Source organism: Salvelinus alpinus, chromosome 3 (assembly GCF_045679555.1).
Source record: "Salvelinus alpinus chromosome 3, SLU_Salpinus.1, whole genome shotgun sequence".
NCBI lineage: Eukaryota > Metazoa > Chordata > Actinopteri > Salmoniformes > Salmonidae > Salvelinus > Salvelinus alpinus.
This window is the reverse complement of record NC_092088.1, coordinates 23,584,795-23,601,526: the sequence shown is the minus strand read 5'-3', so window position 1 is coordinate 23,601,526 and position 16,732 is coordinate 23,584,795. Positions and strand designations below refer to the sequence as shown.

The window sequence follows — 16,732 nt, the reverse complement described above, 5'->3', positions numbered from 1 at the left end:
TTCCATTGATCATCCTTGAGATGTTTCTACAATTTGATTGGAGTTCACCTGTGGTAAATTAAATTGATTGGACATGATTTGGAAAGGCACACGCCTGTCTATATAAGATCCCACAGTTGACAGTGCATGTCAGAGCAAAAACCAAGCCATGAGGTGAAGGAATTGTCGTAGAGCTCCGAGACAGGATTGTGTCGAGGCACAGATCTGGGGAAGGGTACCAAAACATTTCGGCAGCATTGAAGGTTCCCAAGAACACAGTGGCCTCCATCATTCTTAAATGGAAGAAGTTTAGAACCACCAAGACTCTTCCTAAAGCTGGTTGCCCAGCCAAACTGAGCAATCGGGGGGGAAGGGCCTTGGTCAGGGAGGTGACTAAGAACCTGATGGTCACTCTGACAGAGCTCCAGAGTTCATCTGTGGTGATGGGAGAACCTTCCAGAAGGACAACCATCTCTGCAGAACTCCACCAATCAGGCCTTTATGGTAGAGTGGCCAGACAGAAGCCACTCCTCAGTAAAATGCACATGACAGGCCGCTTGGAGTTTGTCAAAAGGCACCTAAAGACTCTCAGACCATGAGAAACAAGATTATCTGTTCTGATGAAACCAAGATTGAACTCTTTGGCCTGAATGCCAAGCGTTATGTCTGGAGGAAACCTGGCACCATCCCTACGGTGAAGCATGGTGGGAATCATGATGTGGGGATGTTTTTCAGCGGCAGGGACAGGGAGACTAGTCAGGATCGAAGGAAAGATGAACGGTGCAAAGTACAGAGAGATTCTTGATGAAAACCTGCTCCAGAGTGCTCAGGTCCTCAGTCTGGGGCGAAAGTTCACCTTCCAACAGGACAATGACCCTAAGCACACAGCCAAAACAACGCAGGAGTGTCTCAAGTCTCTGAATGTCCTTGAGTGGCCCAGCCAGAGCCTGGACTTGAACCTGATTGAACATCTCTGGAGAGACCTGAAAATAGCTGTGCAGCAACATAGCCCCATCCAACCTGACAGAGCTTGAGAGGATCTGCAGAGAATGGGAGAAACTCCCCAAATACAGCTTGTTGTGTCATACACAAGAAGACTCGAGGCTGTAATCACTGCCAAAGGTTCTTCAACAAAGTACTGAGTAAAAGCTCTGAATACTTATGGAAATGTAATATTTCAGTTCTTTTTTGGTGTTGCTAAAATAAAAAATAAAACAGTTTTTGCTTTGTCATTGTGGGGTATTGTGTGTAGTTTGATGAGAGAAAAAAATCTGTTTGATCAATTTTAGAATAAGGCTGTATCGTAACAAAATGTAGAAAAAGTCAAGGGGTCTGAATACTTTCCGAATGCACTGTATAGCAACACTTTGGTGTCAGTATAAAAAAGACACAAACGTTGAGCTTAGTAAAGAATTAGGACTTTTATTTTTCTAATACAACCCGATGCCAGTTGTGAACTTAATTTACTAAGAATTATGTATGTCCTTCAATCATCTATAATATGCATTATCATACAGCTTTCAGATTTTAATATCAGCATACACAAATCCCTGTAAACCTGTGGTCTTTCCTGGTCAAGGGTAAATACTAATACTGCTAATTAAATAATTGTAAAGTAGTGACAGAGGCAGCCAAATGTGTCCCTGCCCACAACCACCTGCAATGGTAGAAATAGCATGTGATAGAAGTTAATTTATATTGAGCTCAAACCATTTAGGTTAGATTGTAAAATAATTAAGGGAATTGTATGTCTCTCTTTAAGGTATTGGTAACATTACACATTTCAGCTTGATGATTATAACATTGTGAGCGTCAACCTTTTATGTTAATAATTTTTTCTCCCTCCTAATTTCAGAGTCAAATCAAAATTCAAAGTAATTTTGCACCAAAGTGGGTTTTCCCATGAAGACATGCACATTTCATTAAAAAAGTTGCTGACATAATGCTTGAGAGTTTTGAGAGTGGTAGGATGACATCACTGCACAACAACTTCCACATAATTGGCAGGGTAGAAGCCGTCCTTCCCTCCATCCAGCATCCCCCTGCACCACCCCTGGTCGTCCTCCTCCTCAACCTTCAGGAACACCTCACCTGGATTAATACAGGTATGGAAACAGACATGATTCTGGATGACACACTTGAGACATTGGACTGGCAAAAGGAACTGTAGTCTTTCAATGCTTTAGACATAATGCTGAATTTAACTGTGTTTTAAACGGTCATGTCACCTGCTTTAAAGGACAGCTCATCACTTTCCTCTCCCACATAATTATACAGAGCTCGCACCTTCACTCCTCCAATCATCACACTAGAGGATGGAGGAATGATAGAATGAATAAGGGAGTTTATCTAGAAATGTATTACCATAAAACTTCAATTAATTGCCCAGGCATTTATTTCCTTAAATCAATAAACACAATAGGCTCTTATTAGAACCAAGGCGTCTGTTTGAGCTAGGCGTCTATTTCGCAGTGGTGTAAAGTATGCAAGTAAAAATACCTTAAAGTACTACTTAAGTATTGTTTGGGGGGGTATTTGTACTTTACTATTCATATATATTTTTTTACTTTTACTTCACTACATTCCTAAAGAAAATCATGTACTTTTTACTCCATACATTTTCCCTGAATACTTAGCAGGACAGGAAAATGGTCTAATTCATGCGCTTATGAAGAGAACATCCTTGGTCATCCCTACTGCCTCTCATCTGGCGGACTTACTAAACACAAATACGTAATTTGTAAATTATATCTGAGTGTTGGCGTGTGCCCCTGTCTATCCAGAAATATAAAAAACAAGAAGATTGTGCCATCTGGGTTTAATAATGTAAGGAATTTGAAATTATTTACACTTTAGCTTTTATTTTTTATACTTAAGTATATTTTAGCAATTACATATACTTTTGATACGTAAGTATATTTATAACCAAATATTTGTAGACTTCTACTGAAGTAGAAAAAGTACCCAATTGTCATACTTGAATAAAAGTAAAGATAACTTCATAGAAAATTACTCAAGTGTTACGTCCGTCGTCAAATGAATGAGACCAAAGCGCAGCGTGGAAAGTGTTCATAATATTTAATAATGAACTCCGACAAAACAACAAAATACAAAACCGAACGTAAAGTTCTGCAGGGCTAGACAGCAACTATGCAAAAACAAGATCACACAAACTAGGGTGGAAAGCAGGCTGCCTAAGTATGATTCCCAATCAGAGACAACGATAGACAGCTGCCTCTGATTGGGAACCATACCCGGCCAACAAAGAAATAGAAAACTAGAATGCCCACCCAAATCACACCTTGACCTAACCAAATAGAGAAATAAAAAGGCTCTCACAGGTCAGGGTGTGACCTCAAGTAAACGTGAAAGTCACCCAGTAAAATACTACTTGAGTAAAAGTCTAAAAGTATTTGGTTTTAAATATACTTAAGTATCAAATGTAAATGTAATTATTAAAACATACTTAAGTATTAAAAGTAAAAGTATGAATCATTTCACATTCCTTATATTAAGAAAACCAGATGGCACTATTCTTGTTTTTTACTTATTTACGGATAGACATCTTATTTACACACAGACATCATTTACAAATTTAGCATTTGTGTTTAGTGAGTCCGCCAGATCAGAGGCAGTAGGGATGACCAGGGATGTTCTCTGGATAAGTGTGTGAATTGGACCATTTCCTGTCCTGCTAAGCATTCAAAATGTAACAAGTACTTTTGGGTGTCAGGGAAAATGTTTGGATTAAAGAGTACATTATATTCTTTAGGATTGTAGTGAAGTAAAAGTAAAAGTTGTCAAAAAGATAAATAGTAAGGTAAAGTACAGATACCCCCCAAAAACGACTTAATTAGTACTTTAAAGTATTTTTACTTAAGTACTTTACACCACTCGCTAGAAGTTCTGTTAGCAGCCAATGGCTAGCAGTTTCTTACTGGGGATGAAAATGGATGCTTGCCATAATTTTTTCTAGTCATTACTGAATTATTTTATGTAACAAATCAAACATTAAACCTTGTAAACAATTCACGGTAATTCATGGTAACTTTGTAAACAATTCATTTAGACCCAGCCTTTATTTGTTGAAATGTATTTGAGACTCAACGTTTAATTGACGTTTTACAGTAATCAATTGTAGTGGACATGGTAATATGTTGGATACAAATACACAAATACACACACACACACACACACACACACACACACACACACACACACACACACACACACACACACACACACACACACACACACACACACACACACACACACACACACACACACACACACACACACACACACACACACACACACACACACACACACACACACACACACACACACACACACACACACACACACACACACACACACACAGCTTACGGTTTATCCTTATGGCCTTTCTTGTCTCTTTTTTTATTTTTCGGCTTCTTTACAGGTGCGATCCATTCCTGATGATACAGATAAGCGTTAGTTCTTCCTTCTCATTAAACTCTCTCCATATCATTTGATTTCTCACAACACATGGTATGTATACAGTAGTAATCAGAGCTCTCTCTCTATATGGCTGGTGGGAATACGCCTATCAACACTAGCAAAGGTCAAAGGTCAATATAATGAGTAACAGTTGTATACCTCAATCGTTGGCCAGTCAGTGGGCATGCCTGGGCCGTGGTTGTTCTTCCACCACTTTAGATCGTCCGCCTCACTGATGGACGTGAGAGTGTGGTGGAGCTCACTGTACACGGTCTTCACACTGACAGACAGAGACAGCCAGAATGGGAGAGGATATTAATACACTGTACACATAGATCATCACAGACGTTTCACAAACACACACACACACGACTCTATGCACACTCACACTGACACTCCAACACACACCCACAAACTCACACACTTCATTTGCTCACACGCACACACAACACGCACACACATTCATGCTGACTCTATACAGTAAACACGCACGCACACACACTCACATACAATCATTATATATGCTGCTGCTACTCTGTTTATCATATATATCCTGATGCATAGTCACCTTACCCCTATGCATATCTACCCCTACCACTCCAGTGTCCCTGAACATTGTAAATATGGTATTGGTACTGACTCTGAAACTGACTCTGTATATACAGTAGGTTACTTACTTTCTTGTGTTTTTTTTACAGACATTTTTTTAATAGTACTACTGATATCGATTACTGCATTGCTGGGAAAGAGCTGGCATGAAAAGCATTTCACTGTACTTGTGTATGTGACAATAAAACTTGAAACACACATGCACCCACATGAGTGAGGAGAGAGACAGAAGGAGGAGGCTCCTGTACCTTTCATTGTTGGTGATGTCCAGGTGTCTGTGGATGGACAGGAAGGCCTGTTTGAGGAAGCTGATCCTCTTCCTCTCCTCCTCCTGCGATTGGTCAAAAATGGCCTCCATTTCCTCCATGTAGCGAGGCGCGTAGGACGTTACATCCTCCAACACCTTCTCATATTTCTCGCGGACCTGTCACAACATCAGAGTAGTGATGTCATACCATAAAAACACATCTTGCCACCAAAGACTGTGTTAGCTTTCCAACAAAGACTGTGTAAGCTGTTTGTAAGCTTGCCAACAAAGACTGTGTAAGCTTGCCACCAAAGATTGTGTAAGCTTGCCACCAAAGATTGTGTTAGCTTGCCAACAAAGACTGTGTAAGCTTGCCACCAAAGACTGTGTAAGCTTGCCAACAAAGACTTTGTAAGCTTGCCAACAAAGACTGTGTAAGCTTGCCACCAAAGATTGTGTAAGCTTGCCAACAAAGACTGTGTAAGCTTACAACAAAGACTGTGTAAGCTTGCCACCAAAGACTGTGTAAGCTTGCCACCAAAGATTGTGTAAGCTTGCCACCAAAGATTGTGTAAGCTTGCCAACAAAGACTGTGTAAGCTTGCCAACAAAGATTGTGTAAGCTTGCCAACAAAGACTTTGTAAGCTTGCCAACAAAGACTGTGTAAGCTTACAACAAAGACTGTGTAAGCTTGCCACCAAAGACTTTGTAAGCTTGCCAACAAAGACTGTGTAAGCTTGCCACCAAAGACTGTGTAAGCTTGCCAACAAAGACTGTAAGCTTGCCAACAAAGACTGTGTAAGCTTGCCACCAAAGATTGTGTAAGCTTGCCAACAAAGACTTTGTAAGCTTGCCAACAAAGACTGTGTAAGTTTGCCATCAAAGACTGTGTAAGCTTGCCAACAAAGACTGTAAGCTTGCCAACAAAGACTGTGTAAGCTTGCCACCAAAGATTGTGTAAGCTTGCCAACAAAGACTTTGTAAGCTTGCCAACAAAGACTGTGTAAGTTTGCCAACGAATACTGTAAGCTTGCCACACACATTGTTTTAACGTAATCTGTCAATGTATTGTGACGTGGAATCTATGTGGAAATTTGAAATTGGATTTGAAAAAAGCAATCAACTGTTGTTTTGAGGGTGACATTTCATCACGGATATCAAATTACAATACAGAAAAACCTTGTATGAAATATGTTGAATTTGTACATTTAAAACAGATCTTCAAGGTTATATCCACTATCAGAAGAAAATAACAACAGGCCGGGCAGCATCTTCTACTGGATAATTGATCTATCTACAGCTACCCTTTGGTCTCCCATCCAAGGTTTTAACCAAGCCAAGCCCAGCCCTCCTTAGCTATGATATTTGTCACTGACTATTTCCAAAGTGCTATCATGAGAACGATTGTTGAGAGATCTCCACTTAAAAACTAAATATACTCACTGTTGCTATTGACGTCATTCCAAAGGGTAGGTTTAACAGAGCAATTGAAATGTGACCATACTTTGTCACTCATATATCATCAATGCTGCTATTTAGGCCTATATAGCATTTGCAAAGTCATCAACAGCTATTGTTTCAATTCACCCCAGAATTGAACTAAAAATAGACAATACAATAGGCCTAGGTTTTCAAGCCCTGGTTGATTTCAAATTGAAGGATATTTTGTGATTTTGAATTGTGTTTGGATATCAACACAACCAAATATCAGTATTTGAAGGATATAAATCTTCTGTTTGTATAGTTACATCTGTGCCAATGACTTAGTCTAGCTTTAATTCCAGTTTGTCTACAAATTCATAATTTAGTAAATCATTAATACGTTGTATTCATGTCTCCATCTCAACCAAAAGTTAAAGTTAAAGAATAGTTTAAAGTGCATTTCAAGTTTGATTTGATTTAGTCCTATTCTTTAAATTAGATTTTCGGTTGAGATGGATACATCAATCCAACATATCAATTATTCATTTGTAGACAAACTGGAATTAAAGCCAGACTTAAAGTCAGTGGCAGATGTCAGTGGCAGATGAAACTATCCAATCAGAAGATATATCTCCTTCAAATGTTGATATTTGGTTGCGTTGACAACCAAACACTCTTCAATATCACTTTTATCATACAATAAATAGCTTGTTAACTTGTTATATATGTAATCATATATAAAGCGTGCATGTTCAAGATAGCATGCACAGGTCATCGCAGGTTTGTGGAGATCTTCACAATTGCTGTGACAATCTGCGCAGAATCTTAAATGGCATTGATCACATGCACTCTGTACTTTTAATGTAATCTCAACTGCAGTCCAGGTCATTTAGTTCCGCTATTGGATGAACCACAGTGATAACACATTAAACAGCTGTATAAATAAACTGAAATTGTATTCCCATTTTAACGTTGCAGTGCTTCTAAATGGTTGAAAGCACCGTGATCACACTTTGGAAATTCAACAAACGTTTGCCTGTGTTTTTAAGTGAGGGAATATCGGTTGTCATCTCATTGATCTATGTCTCGACCCAATATTATCCAATTATCCAAGTTGATGTTGGATGTGTCATTTATGCACAGTACCAGTCAAACGTTTGGACACACCTACTCAGGGTTTTTCTATAATGTTACTATTTTCTACATTGTAGAACAATAGTGAAGACATAAAAACTATGAAATAACACATATGGAATCATGTAGTAACCAAAAATGTGTTAAACAAATCAAAATATATTTTATATTTGAGATTCTTCAAAGTAGCCACCCTTTGCCTGAATGACAGCTTTGTACAATCTTGGCACTCTCTCAACCAGCTTCATGAGGTAGTCAACTGGAATGCATTTCAATGAACAGGTGTGCCTTGTAAAAAGTTCATTTGTGGAATTTCTTTCCTTCTTAATGCATTTGAGCCAATCAGTTGTGTTGTGACAAGGTAGGGGTGGTATTCAGATATCCCTATTTGGTAAAATACCAAGGCCATATTATGGCAAGAACAGCTCAAATAAGTAAAAAGAAACAACAGTCCATCATTACTTTAAGACGTGAAGGTCAGTCAACATTTTTGAAATTTTTGAAAGTTTCTTCAAGTGCAGTCGCAAAAACCATCAAGCGCTATGATGAAACTGACTCTCATGAGGACCGCCACAGGAATGGAAGACCCAGAGTTACCTCTGCTGCAGACGATAAGTTCATTAGAGTTAACTGCACCTCAGATTGCAGCCCAAATAAATGCTTCACAGAGTTCAAGTAACAGACACATCTCAACATCAACTGGTCAGAGGAGACTGCGTGAATCCGGCCTTCGTGGTCGAATTGCTGCAAAGAAACCACTACTAAAGGACACCAATAAGAAGTAGAGACTTGCTTGGGCCAAGAAACACAAGCAATGGACATTAGTGCAGTGGAAATCTATCCTTTGGTCTGATGAGTCCAAATTTGAGATTTTTGGTTCCAACCACCATGTCTTTGTAAGATGCAGAGTAGGTGAGTGGATTATCTCTGCATGTGTGGTTCCCACCATGAAGCATGGAGGAGGTGTGATGGTGTGGTGGTGCTTTGCTGGTAACACTGTCAGTGATTTATTTAGAATTCAAGGCACACTTAACCAGCATGGCTACCACAGCATTCTGCAGCGATACACCATCCCATCTGGTTTGGGCTTAGTAGGACTATAATGACCCAAAACACACCTCCAGGCTGTGTAAGGGCTATTTGACCAATAAGGGTGGTGATGGAATGCTGCATCAGATGACCTGGCCTCCACAATCACCCAACCTCAACCCAATTGAGATGGTTTGGGATGAGTTGGACTGCAGAGCGAAGGAAAAGCAGCCAACAAGTGCTCAGCATATGTGGGAACTCCTTCAAGACTGTTGGAAAAGCATTCCAGGTGAAGCTGGTTGAGAGAATGCCAAGAGTGTGCAAAGCTGTCAACAAAGGTAAAGGGTGGCTACTTCGAAGAATCTCAAATATAAAATATATTTTGATTTCTTTAACACTTTTTTGGTTATTATATGGTTCCATATGTGTTATTTCATAGTTTTGATGTCTTCACTATTATCTTGCAATGTAGAAAATAGAAAAATTAAGAAAAACTCTTGAATGAGTAGGTGTGTCCAAACTTTTGACTGGTGCTGTATATGAATGTATATGAATGGACCTTTCTGGTTTTGCCAGTGTCCCTATATACTGTACACTACATGAAAAAAATATGTGGACACCTGCTCGTTGAATATCCCATTCCAAAACCATGGGCATTAACATGGACTTGGTCCCACCTTTGCTGCAATAACAGCCTCCACTCTTCTGGGAAGGCTTTAAACTAAATATCAGGCGATTAGGCCTGGCTCACAGTCAGCGTCCCAATTCATCCCAAAGGTGTTTGATGAGGTTGAGGTCAGGGCTCTGTGCAGGCAAGTCAAGTTCTACCACACCGATCTCGACAAACCATTTCTTTATGGACATTGCTTTGTGGACTGGGGCATTGTCATTCCGAAAACAAGAAAGGGCCTTCCCCAAACTGTTGCCACAAAGTTGGAAGCACAGAATCGTCTAGAATGTCATTGTATGCTGTGCTGTTAAGATTTATCTTCCCTGGAACTAGGGGCCTAGCCTGAACTATGAAAAACAGCCCCAGGCCATTATACCACCTCCATCAAACTTTACAGTTGGCACTATGCATTGGGGCAGGTAGCTGGTGGATGGATGATAGATGGTGAAGTGTGATTCATCACTCCAGAGAATGCGTTTCCACTGCTCCAGAGTCCAATGGCGGCGAGCTTTACACCACTCCAGTCGACGCTTGGCATTGTGATCTTAGACTTGTGTGTGGCTGCTCGGCCATGCAAACCCATTTCATGAAGCTCCCAAAGAATGGTTATTGTGCTTATGTTGCTTCCAGAGGCAGTTTGAACTCGGTAGTGAGTGTTTCAACCGAGGACATTTTTACGTGCTAATCGCTTCAGCTCTCAGCAGTCCTGTTCTGTGAGTTTGTGTGGCCTACCACTTTGCAGCTGAGCCGTTGTTGCTCCTAGATGTTTCCACTTCACAATAACAGCACTTACAGTTAACTGGGGCAGCTCTAGCAGGGCAGAAATTTGACAAACTGACTTGTTGGAAAGGTGGCATCCTATGACTGTGCCATGTTGAAAGTCACTGAGCTCTTCAGTACCGGCCATTCTACTGCCAATGTTTGTCTATGGAGATTGCATGGCTGTGTGCTGTATTTTATACACCTGTCAGTAACGTGTGTGGCTGAAATAGCCGAATCCACTCATTTGAAGGGGTGTCCACATATTTTTGTATATATAGTGTAAGTTAAAATAATTTACTACTGGATAAACAAAGATGGTGCCTAACAATAACATGGAAGGTGGTTACTATGGTGGTTACAATAACACATTTTTGCCCCTGCCATAAAAGGAAACTGTATGTGGGAAAAATTCCGTAAAACAGTCTACCAGATGGGGGCATGGGCTAGGGAAGTCCAACATTTCCATATCTGGCAAGTTGAGCATCCCACACTCTCAGATGAATGAACATAAATTTAGCAGTTGTGAGTTAGTAGCCTTTCAGTTTTTCTCACTTTGTCTTTCTCCTCACTGGCCTTCTCTCGAGCGTCTTGAATCTTTTTCAGTTTCTCCGGACTTAGCTCTGTGTTCTCCTTGGCCTGCGTCTCTCTGTCTATGGCTATCTGTTCCTTATGGCAAGCCTTATGGTATGCACCACGGGCTTTCTCCAGCTACGACATACGGGTAAAAATATGCAAAACAAAGTTAAAACATTGTATGCCCTGCTTCCATGAACATGCCACTCACTACTCATCAGATCTGGCTTCAAATACTACTTTGACCCTTTCAAATACTTTGAGTGTTTGCTTTAGCCTGCCTTGGAGTGCCAAGTAGTGGGTGGGGTTTGCACATTTGGGACTTTTTAATTGGTTTCAATGCAAAAGACTTCTCAATCAAGCACAGCTAAAGTAAATAATAAAATAAAAAAATGTATTTGAACCCAGTTCTACTACTCATGTCCTACTACTCATAGGCTAAAATAACACCTCCCTTGGGAGTAATTCAATCACTATAATAGGGTGTGCCGCATACAGTAGGATACATAAAATATATTTTGAGGGTTCAGGAATTTATCACCTAGCTTCTAATCTTACCAGCAACGGGTAAGCCTTGCATGCCACTAGCCTTGGAGATGTAAATGTAATGCTGCCCAAACGTAGACTACAGTAAAACTAAACTACTGTAGAGAAACAGTTAGGCATAAAGTTGACTTCCTTGTAATCAAGCAATAGGGATGTGAAGTACAATCCCCAACGCACACAAATGCGGGCCCATTTGGTCAGTTCACGAAGATGTAATGTACACCTAACATATGGGTTTTGTAACCTTTCCCAGCCTCTTGGCCCAGGGTTTCTGAGCGCGTGCAAACCCTGTCTCGTTTTCGTGGGTCTCACGGAATCCACAGAATATCTTCTTAGGGAAGGTATCCTTCTGCCAGCTCTTTACTCTGTCCCCCTCCTCTGTAACGAGGGACTGGGAGATAGAGGAATGGAGAATGGATAGACGCTCAGCGGAGGAGAAGAAACACTGCCACGCTCTCATGAGGGAGCCATAGAGCGGCCCTAGGGTGATAGAGAAGAGAAAGGGAAAGATAAAAAGAGAGAAGACTTTTAACTGATTAGGGAATGATAACTAATTAGATTGATGCAACCTGGACAAAGGGGTAAACGTAACATAGTAAACAAAAATCCAGAGACACTCAATTTACTGTGATATTTTACGTTTCGTATGGTATGCATTCATTTGTGGATGTCCATCACCCATTTCTTATGATATGTTATGAATTACAATTCGTATGATGTGTTACAAATTGCAATTTGTACAATATGTCATGAATTTTCTATACGTATGATATGTTATGAATTTCAATTTGTTGTGACTAACATTAACTAGGTTGCTAGGTCGCTGACGGTAATGTTAGCTAGGCTAGGGGTAAGGTTAATGTTAGGTTTAGAGTTAGGAGTTAGGTTAAAGGGTTAATGTTAGGGTTAGCTAGCATGCTAAGTAGATGCAAAGTAGCTAAAAAGTAATAAGGAGTTGCAAAGTTGCTATTTATCTAAAATGCAAAAGTTGTTCGTGATGAGATTCTAACACAACCTTTAGATTGCTAGACGTTTGCGTTAGGAGTTACTGTAGGTTAAGGTTAGCATTAGGGGAAGGGTTAGCTAACATGCTAAATAGTTGCAAAGTAGCAAGTAGTTGCAAAGTTGCTAATTATCTAAAATGCAAAAGTTGTCTGTGATGAAATTCGAACACGCATCCTTTGAGTTGCTAGACGTTTGTGTTATTTTGTAAACTTCTGTCTTATGTATCCATACCAAATGTACCATACTGTATCATACTAATTTGAGTGTCCCGGATTTCCGTTTAATATGTTACGTCTAGTCTATGAGAACAGCCTGATTGATAATACAAAGACCAGGTAGGCGGATTTGGCATTGTGTATTTGTTCATAATTTTGACAGTTTATAATGAGTGCTATAGGATAGAAGTCCAGTCCTGAAGTCCTCCTTGGTTCTCCTTCACTTACGGGCGTCTACTATGGCCTTCCACTTGCTGCCCCACTCACTGAGCTGCTGGGCATACTGCTTTTCTACTTTGGCCCTCTCATTGAAACAGGCCATGATATCTTTACATGCATGGAAGGACTGGTCAGTGCGTCGGACGGTTCGCTCATAGTTCCCTGGCTGGGGAGGAAGAGGGGTAGAGAGGGATGGCGGAGAGAAGAGTTGATCAGGATCAGGAGGAACTGCAGAAAGAGGTATTGCTACAGAATCGACTCTCCTATTATAAGAACACATAGAAAATCAGTTCACTCATAGTCATGAACTGTTGTAAAAGGTTCATGTTTATATTCATATCTGTAACTTCCTGCTCACCATCCAGAAGCTCTGCATCCCGGAGTCCTCATGGGGTTCTCTAGGGAGCGTCGACATTTTTGGGTATGTCTTTGAAGAGCAGAGGAAAAGATCATAAACAACCTTCAGTACTTTCACAGAGATTTCATCATTATATGAAGTACTGTGCCGTGTTACAATTCCAACCAAGTGGGTTAACCCTATTGGCTCGATGTGTAGGGTGTTTGCCTTTCATACCAGCAACCCGGGTTTGCATCCCTGCACCGTAGTTCTATACATTGCTGTCAGAAGTGGGATGGCGGCCGTGGGCAGTGGTGTAAAGGTACTTTAAAGTACTACTTAAGTCATTTTTGGGGCATCTGTACTTTACCTTATTATTTATATTTTGACAACTTTTACTTTTACTTCACTACATTCCTAAAGAAAATAATGTACTTTTTACTCCATACATTTTCCCTGACACCCAAAAGTGCTCGTTACATTTTGACAGGAAAATAGTCAAATTCACGCATTTATCAAGAGAACACCCCTGGTCATTCCTACTGCCTCTGATCTGGCGGACTACCTAAACAGAAATACTTAATTTGTAAATTAATGTCTGAGTGTTGGAGTGTGCCCCTGGCAATCTGTAAATAAAAAATATATGTACAAATTGTGCCGTCTGGTTTGCATAATATATGGAATTTGAAATGATTAATACTTTTACTTTGATACTTCAGCATATTTTAGCAAGTCCATTTACTTTTTATACTGAAGTATAAAACCAAATGTTTTTAGACTTTTACTCAAGTAGTATTTTACTGGGTGACTTTCACTTGAGACATTTTCTATTAAGGTATCTTTACTTTTACTCATGTATGACAACTGGGTACACACTGGTCCCGTGTGGCTCAGTTGGTAGAGCATGGCGCTTGCAACGCCAGGGTTGTGGGTTCATTCCCCACGGGGGGACCAGGATGAATATGTATGAACTTTCCAATTTGTAAGTCGCTCTGGATAAGAGCGTCTGCTAAATGACTTAAATGTAAATGTACTTTATACGCCACTAGCCGTGGGGCCATCGGAACGCACGGCCCAGGACATGTGAGGGGGCTGAGCAGTCGAAGCACGGGGATTTGCCTCCCTGTTAGGAAGGGGCAGTGCAGCTATATGAGCCACATTACAATTCTTACCAAGTGGGTTACACCTATTGGCTCGATGCGTAGGGTGTTTACCTTTTACGCCAGCAACCCGTGTTCGCTTCCCTGCCCCGCCATTCAATATAATATCAACAGATATACATCTGTCTTTTAAATATAAGCATTTGGCTCTTGAATCTGAAATGTACATGCCAGTGATCAAACCTAATGGCTTGATGACATAATTAGTACAGATTTGTACAGAATCTATTCAAATTAAATATGAAATATAATATGATTTGGAATATACAGAACCTCATTGAAATCGATAATGCAACAAACAACTACAAACAACTCCTACACTGAGCCTTCAGAACTGGGACCAGCTGCAACATTATTTATACATTACATTGCTTACATCTATGATATACTAGCTGAACCAGAGGAGGCTGGTGGGGGGAGCTATAGGAGGACGGGCTCATTGTAATGGCTGGGATGGCATAAATGGAATGGTATCAAACACATCAAACGCGTAGAAACCACATGTTTGACTCCGTTCCATGAATTCCACTCCAGCCTTTACAATGACCCCATCCTTCTATAGTGCCTCACACCAGCCTCCTCTGCTCTGAACCCATCGTGAGTAAGGGGAGTGTCATTCCGAGACTGGAATTTATAGACTGGAATCTAACAGCAGGAATAGAACACCCGCTCCGACATTCTTCCTGCTGCTGTCCCAAAATAAACAGGGAGGGAAAGGTCATATTTCCCTGGCTCTGACTAACGGCCTCCCTCACTATTAGCCGAGCCATCTCCTACTCTCACACGTCCCTTCCACGCTCATGGAAAACATGACAACAAAGTGCGATGGGAGAGAGTTTGGGTTTAGCAAATCAGATAATATGCCTACTGTAGTTCTAAGTCAAAGCTTGGTTTGAAATAATTAACACAGCTTTGTTATAACCCAACTGAGGAACTGAGGTACTTTGAACAGTACAAGATAAAAACAGATTCCTGCACAAACACACAAGCACTCAGACACTTACAGGCTTATTTATCTCTCTAACACATTGGCACTTTGTTGGCTGAGTGATAATTTCCTCTGTGTGAAACTGACTAACCGCACCTCATCACAAGACTAATGCAGAGGGAAGAGAAGAACCAAGGTTTTGTCCCCGAAAAGTTCTCCCCCTTGCTGCTGTGCTTATCTACCATCTCCCTCCCTCAGCTGGTCTTCTATGCCATGATATAACAGTACAGAAGGCCTACTGTTGATAAATGTCACAGGATTGTTGTTCGGTTTTAAATATAGTCCCACTATAGCAACTTTGTTTTATTACATGTCTGTCTCTACCCATCTCTTCCTCTGCATGCCGAGGTAAGGTGGGTAGGGGACTGGGGTTTTTAAGTATCAATTGGCTAGTTTGTCTTGGCTCAGTTTCACAACACTGAACAGTATCATAGACTATAATTCAAATAAAAATAAATTCAAGTTGCATTCAATCATTACAAGGATCAAGTCCTCATTCAAACATGACAAAATAAAAACCATGCCGGGGAGAATCCATCACTTACATGTCTCCCTCTGAATCACCAGTGACTACTCAAGTGGCCACTTGCTAGTTCTAGGGCCGTTCCGACTTTCTCTCCCTTTCTCTCCGTCTCTCTTTTCTCTCCGAATGCCTCTCCCACAACACATGTTCCTCACTCCTCACTCACTGACCCAATTTTCCCTGGCACTTAAAGTTACACACACCAGTGTGATCTGAAAGACTGAGTCACCAAGGCAGATCCAACGAAAGTAAGACAGAGACAGTGAATTTGCATGAAAATCACACAATGATTGATGGGCAAGAGGAAAAGAACGTTCTTACCTTTCTCTCCTCTTCTGTTAGCAGGGCTGTTCCATCCTAATGCTCATTCCACTGTTGGTCAAATTGCTGTTGCTATCCAAGTCTCCCCATCCCTCCTTTTCTCTCCTCGTAGTTTCCTTAATACTCAGTGTGTAAGATGATTCGTTTCGCCTACCCCTTCTTGCTCGCTCACTGTTTCCCTCTCTCTCCACAACTCTTACAACTCTTAGTCTATTACAAAAACAGCTGGAAGAAACCTCATCCTCCTCCTCCTCTCCTTCCCTCCCTCCCTCCCTTACTCTCCTTCCCTCACCTCTCTCAATATGGTGCTAATGAATTGTAGAAGTTCATTTTGACCCTCTACTGGTCACAGCGTTGTGTCAATGTGGCACTGCGTCATGGGAGCTTATTAGTGTGTGAGTGAGGGGTGGCCCGTGAACTGTCACGTTCACCCTGTGCACTTTTGCAACACTCCATTCTCTGATGAGACTTGGGATTTGTCTGTTTTAAGAGACTATGCCGCCATGCTCTCAGG

The 16,732-nt window shown here is 40.8% G+C and overlaps 1 protein-coding gene across 3 annotated transcripts; it reads right to left on the bottom strand.

Annotated features, from left to right (window-relative positions):
* Window positions 1-1,381: 1,381 nt before the first annotated feature.
* Window positions 1,382-16,436, bottom strand: LOC139570339 (protein kinase C and casein kinase substrate in neurons protein 2-like). Of its 3 annotated transcripts, none has more exons than XM_071392144.1 (10): window positions 16,219-16,436; window positions 13,248-13,316; window positions 12,899-13,055; window positions 11,695-11,930; window positions 10,884-11,039; window positions 5,316-5,491; window positions 4,618-4,738; window positions 4,366-4,433; window positions 2,208-2,287; window positions 1,382-2,070 (listed from the first exon to the last, which is right to left on the bottom strand). In XM_071392144.1, the coding sequence occupies exons 2-10, from the start codon at window positions 13,302-13,304 to the stop codon at window positions 1,955-1,957; spliced, it is 1,167 nt and encodes a 388-aa protein (XP_071248245.1). In that variant the 5' UTR covers window positions 13,305-13,316; window positions 16,219-16,436; the 3' UTR covers window positions 1,382-1,954. The 3 variants fall into 3 exon arrangements, with proteins under 3 accessions (XP_071248245.1, XP_071248246.1, XP_071248247.1); XM_071392145.1 differs by lacking the exon at window positions 16,219-16,436 and adding an exon at window positions 15,920-16,072; XM_071392146.1 differs by lacking the exon at window positions 2,208-2,287 and having other exon boundaries at window positions 16,219-16,434.
* Window positions 16,437-16,732: the final 296 nt, after the last annotated feature.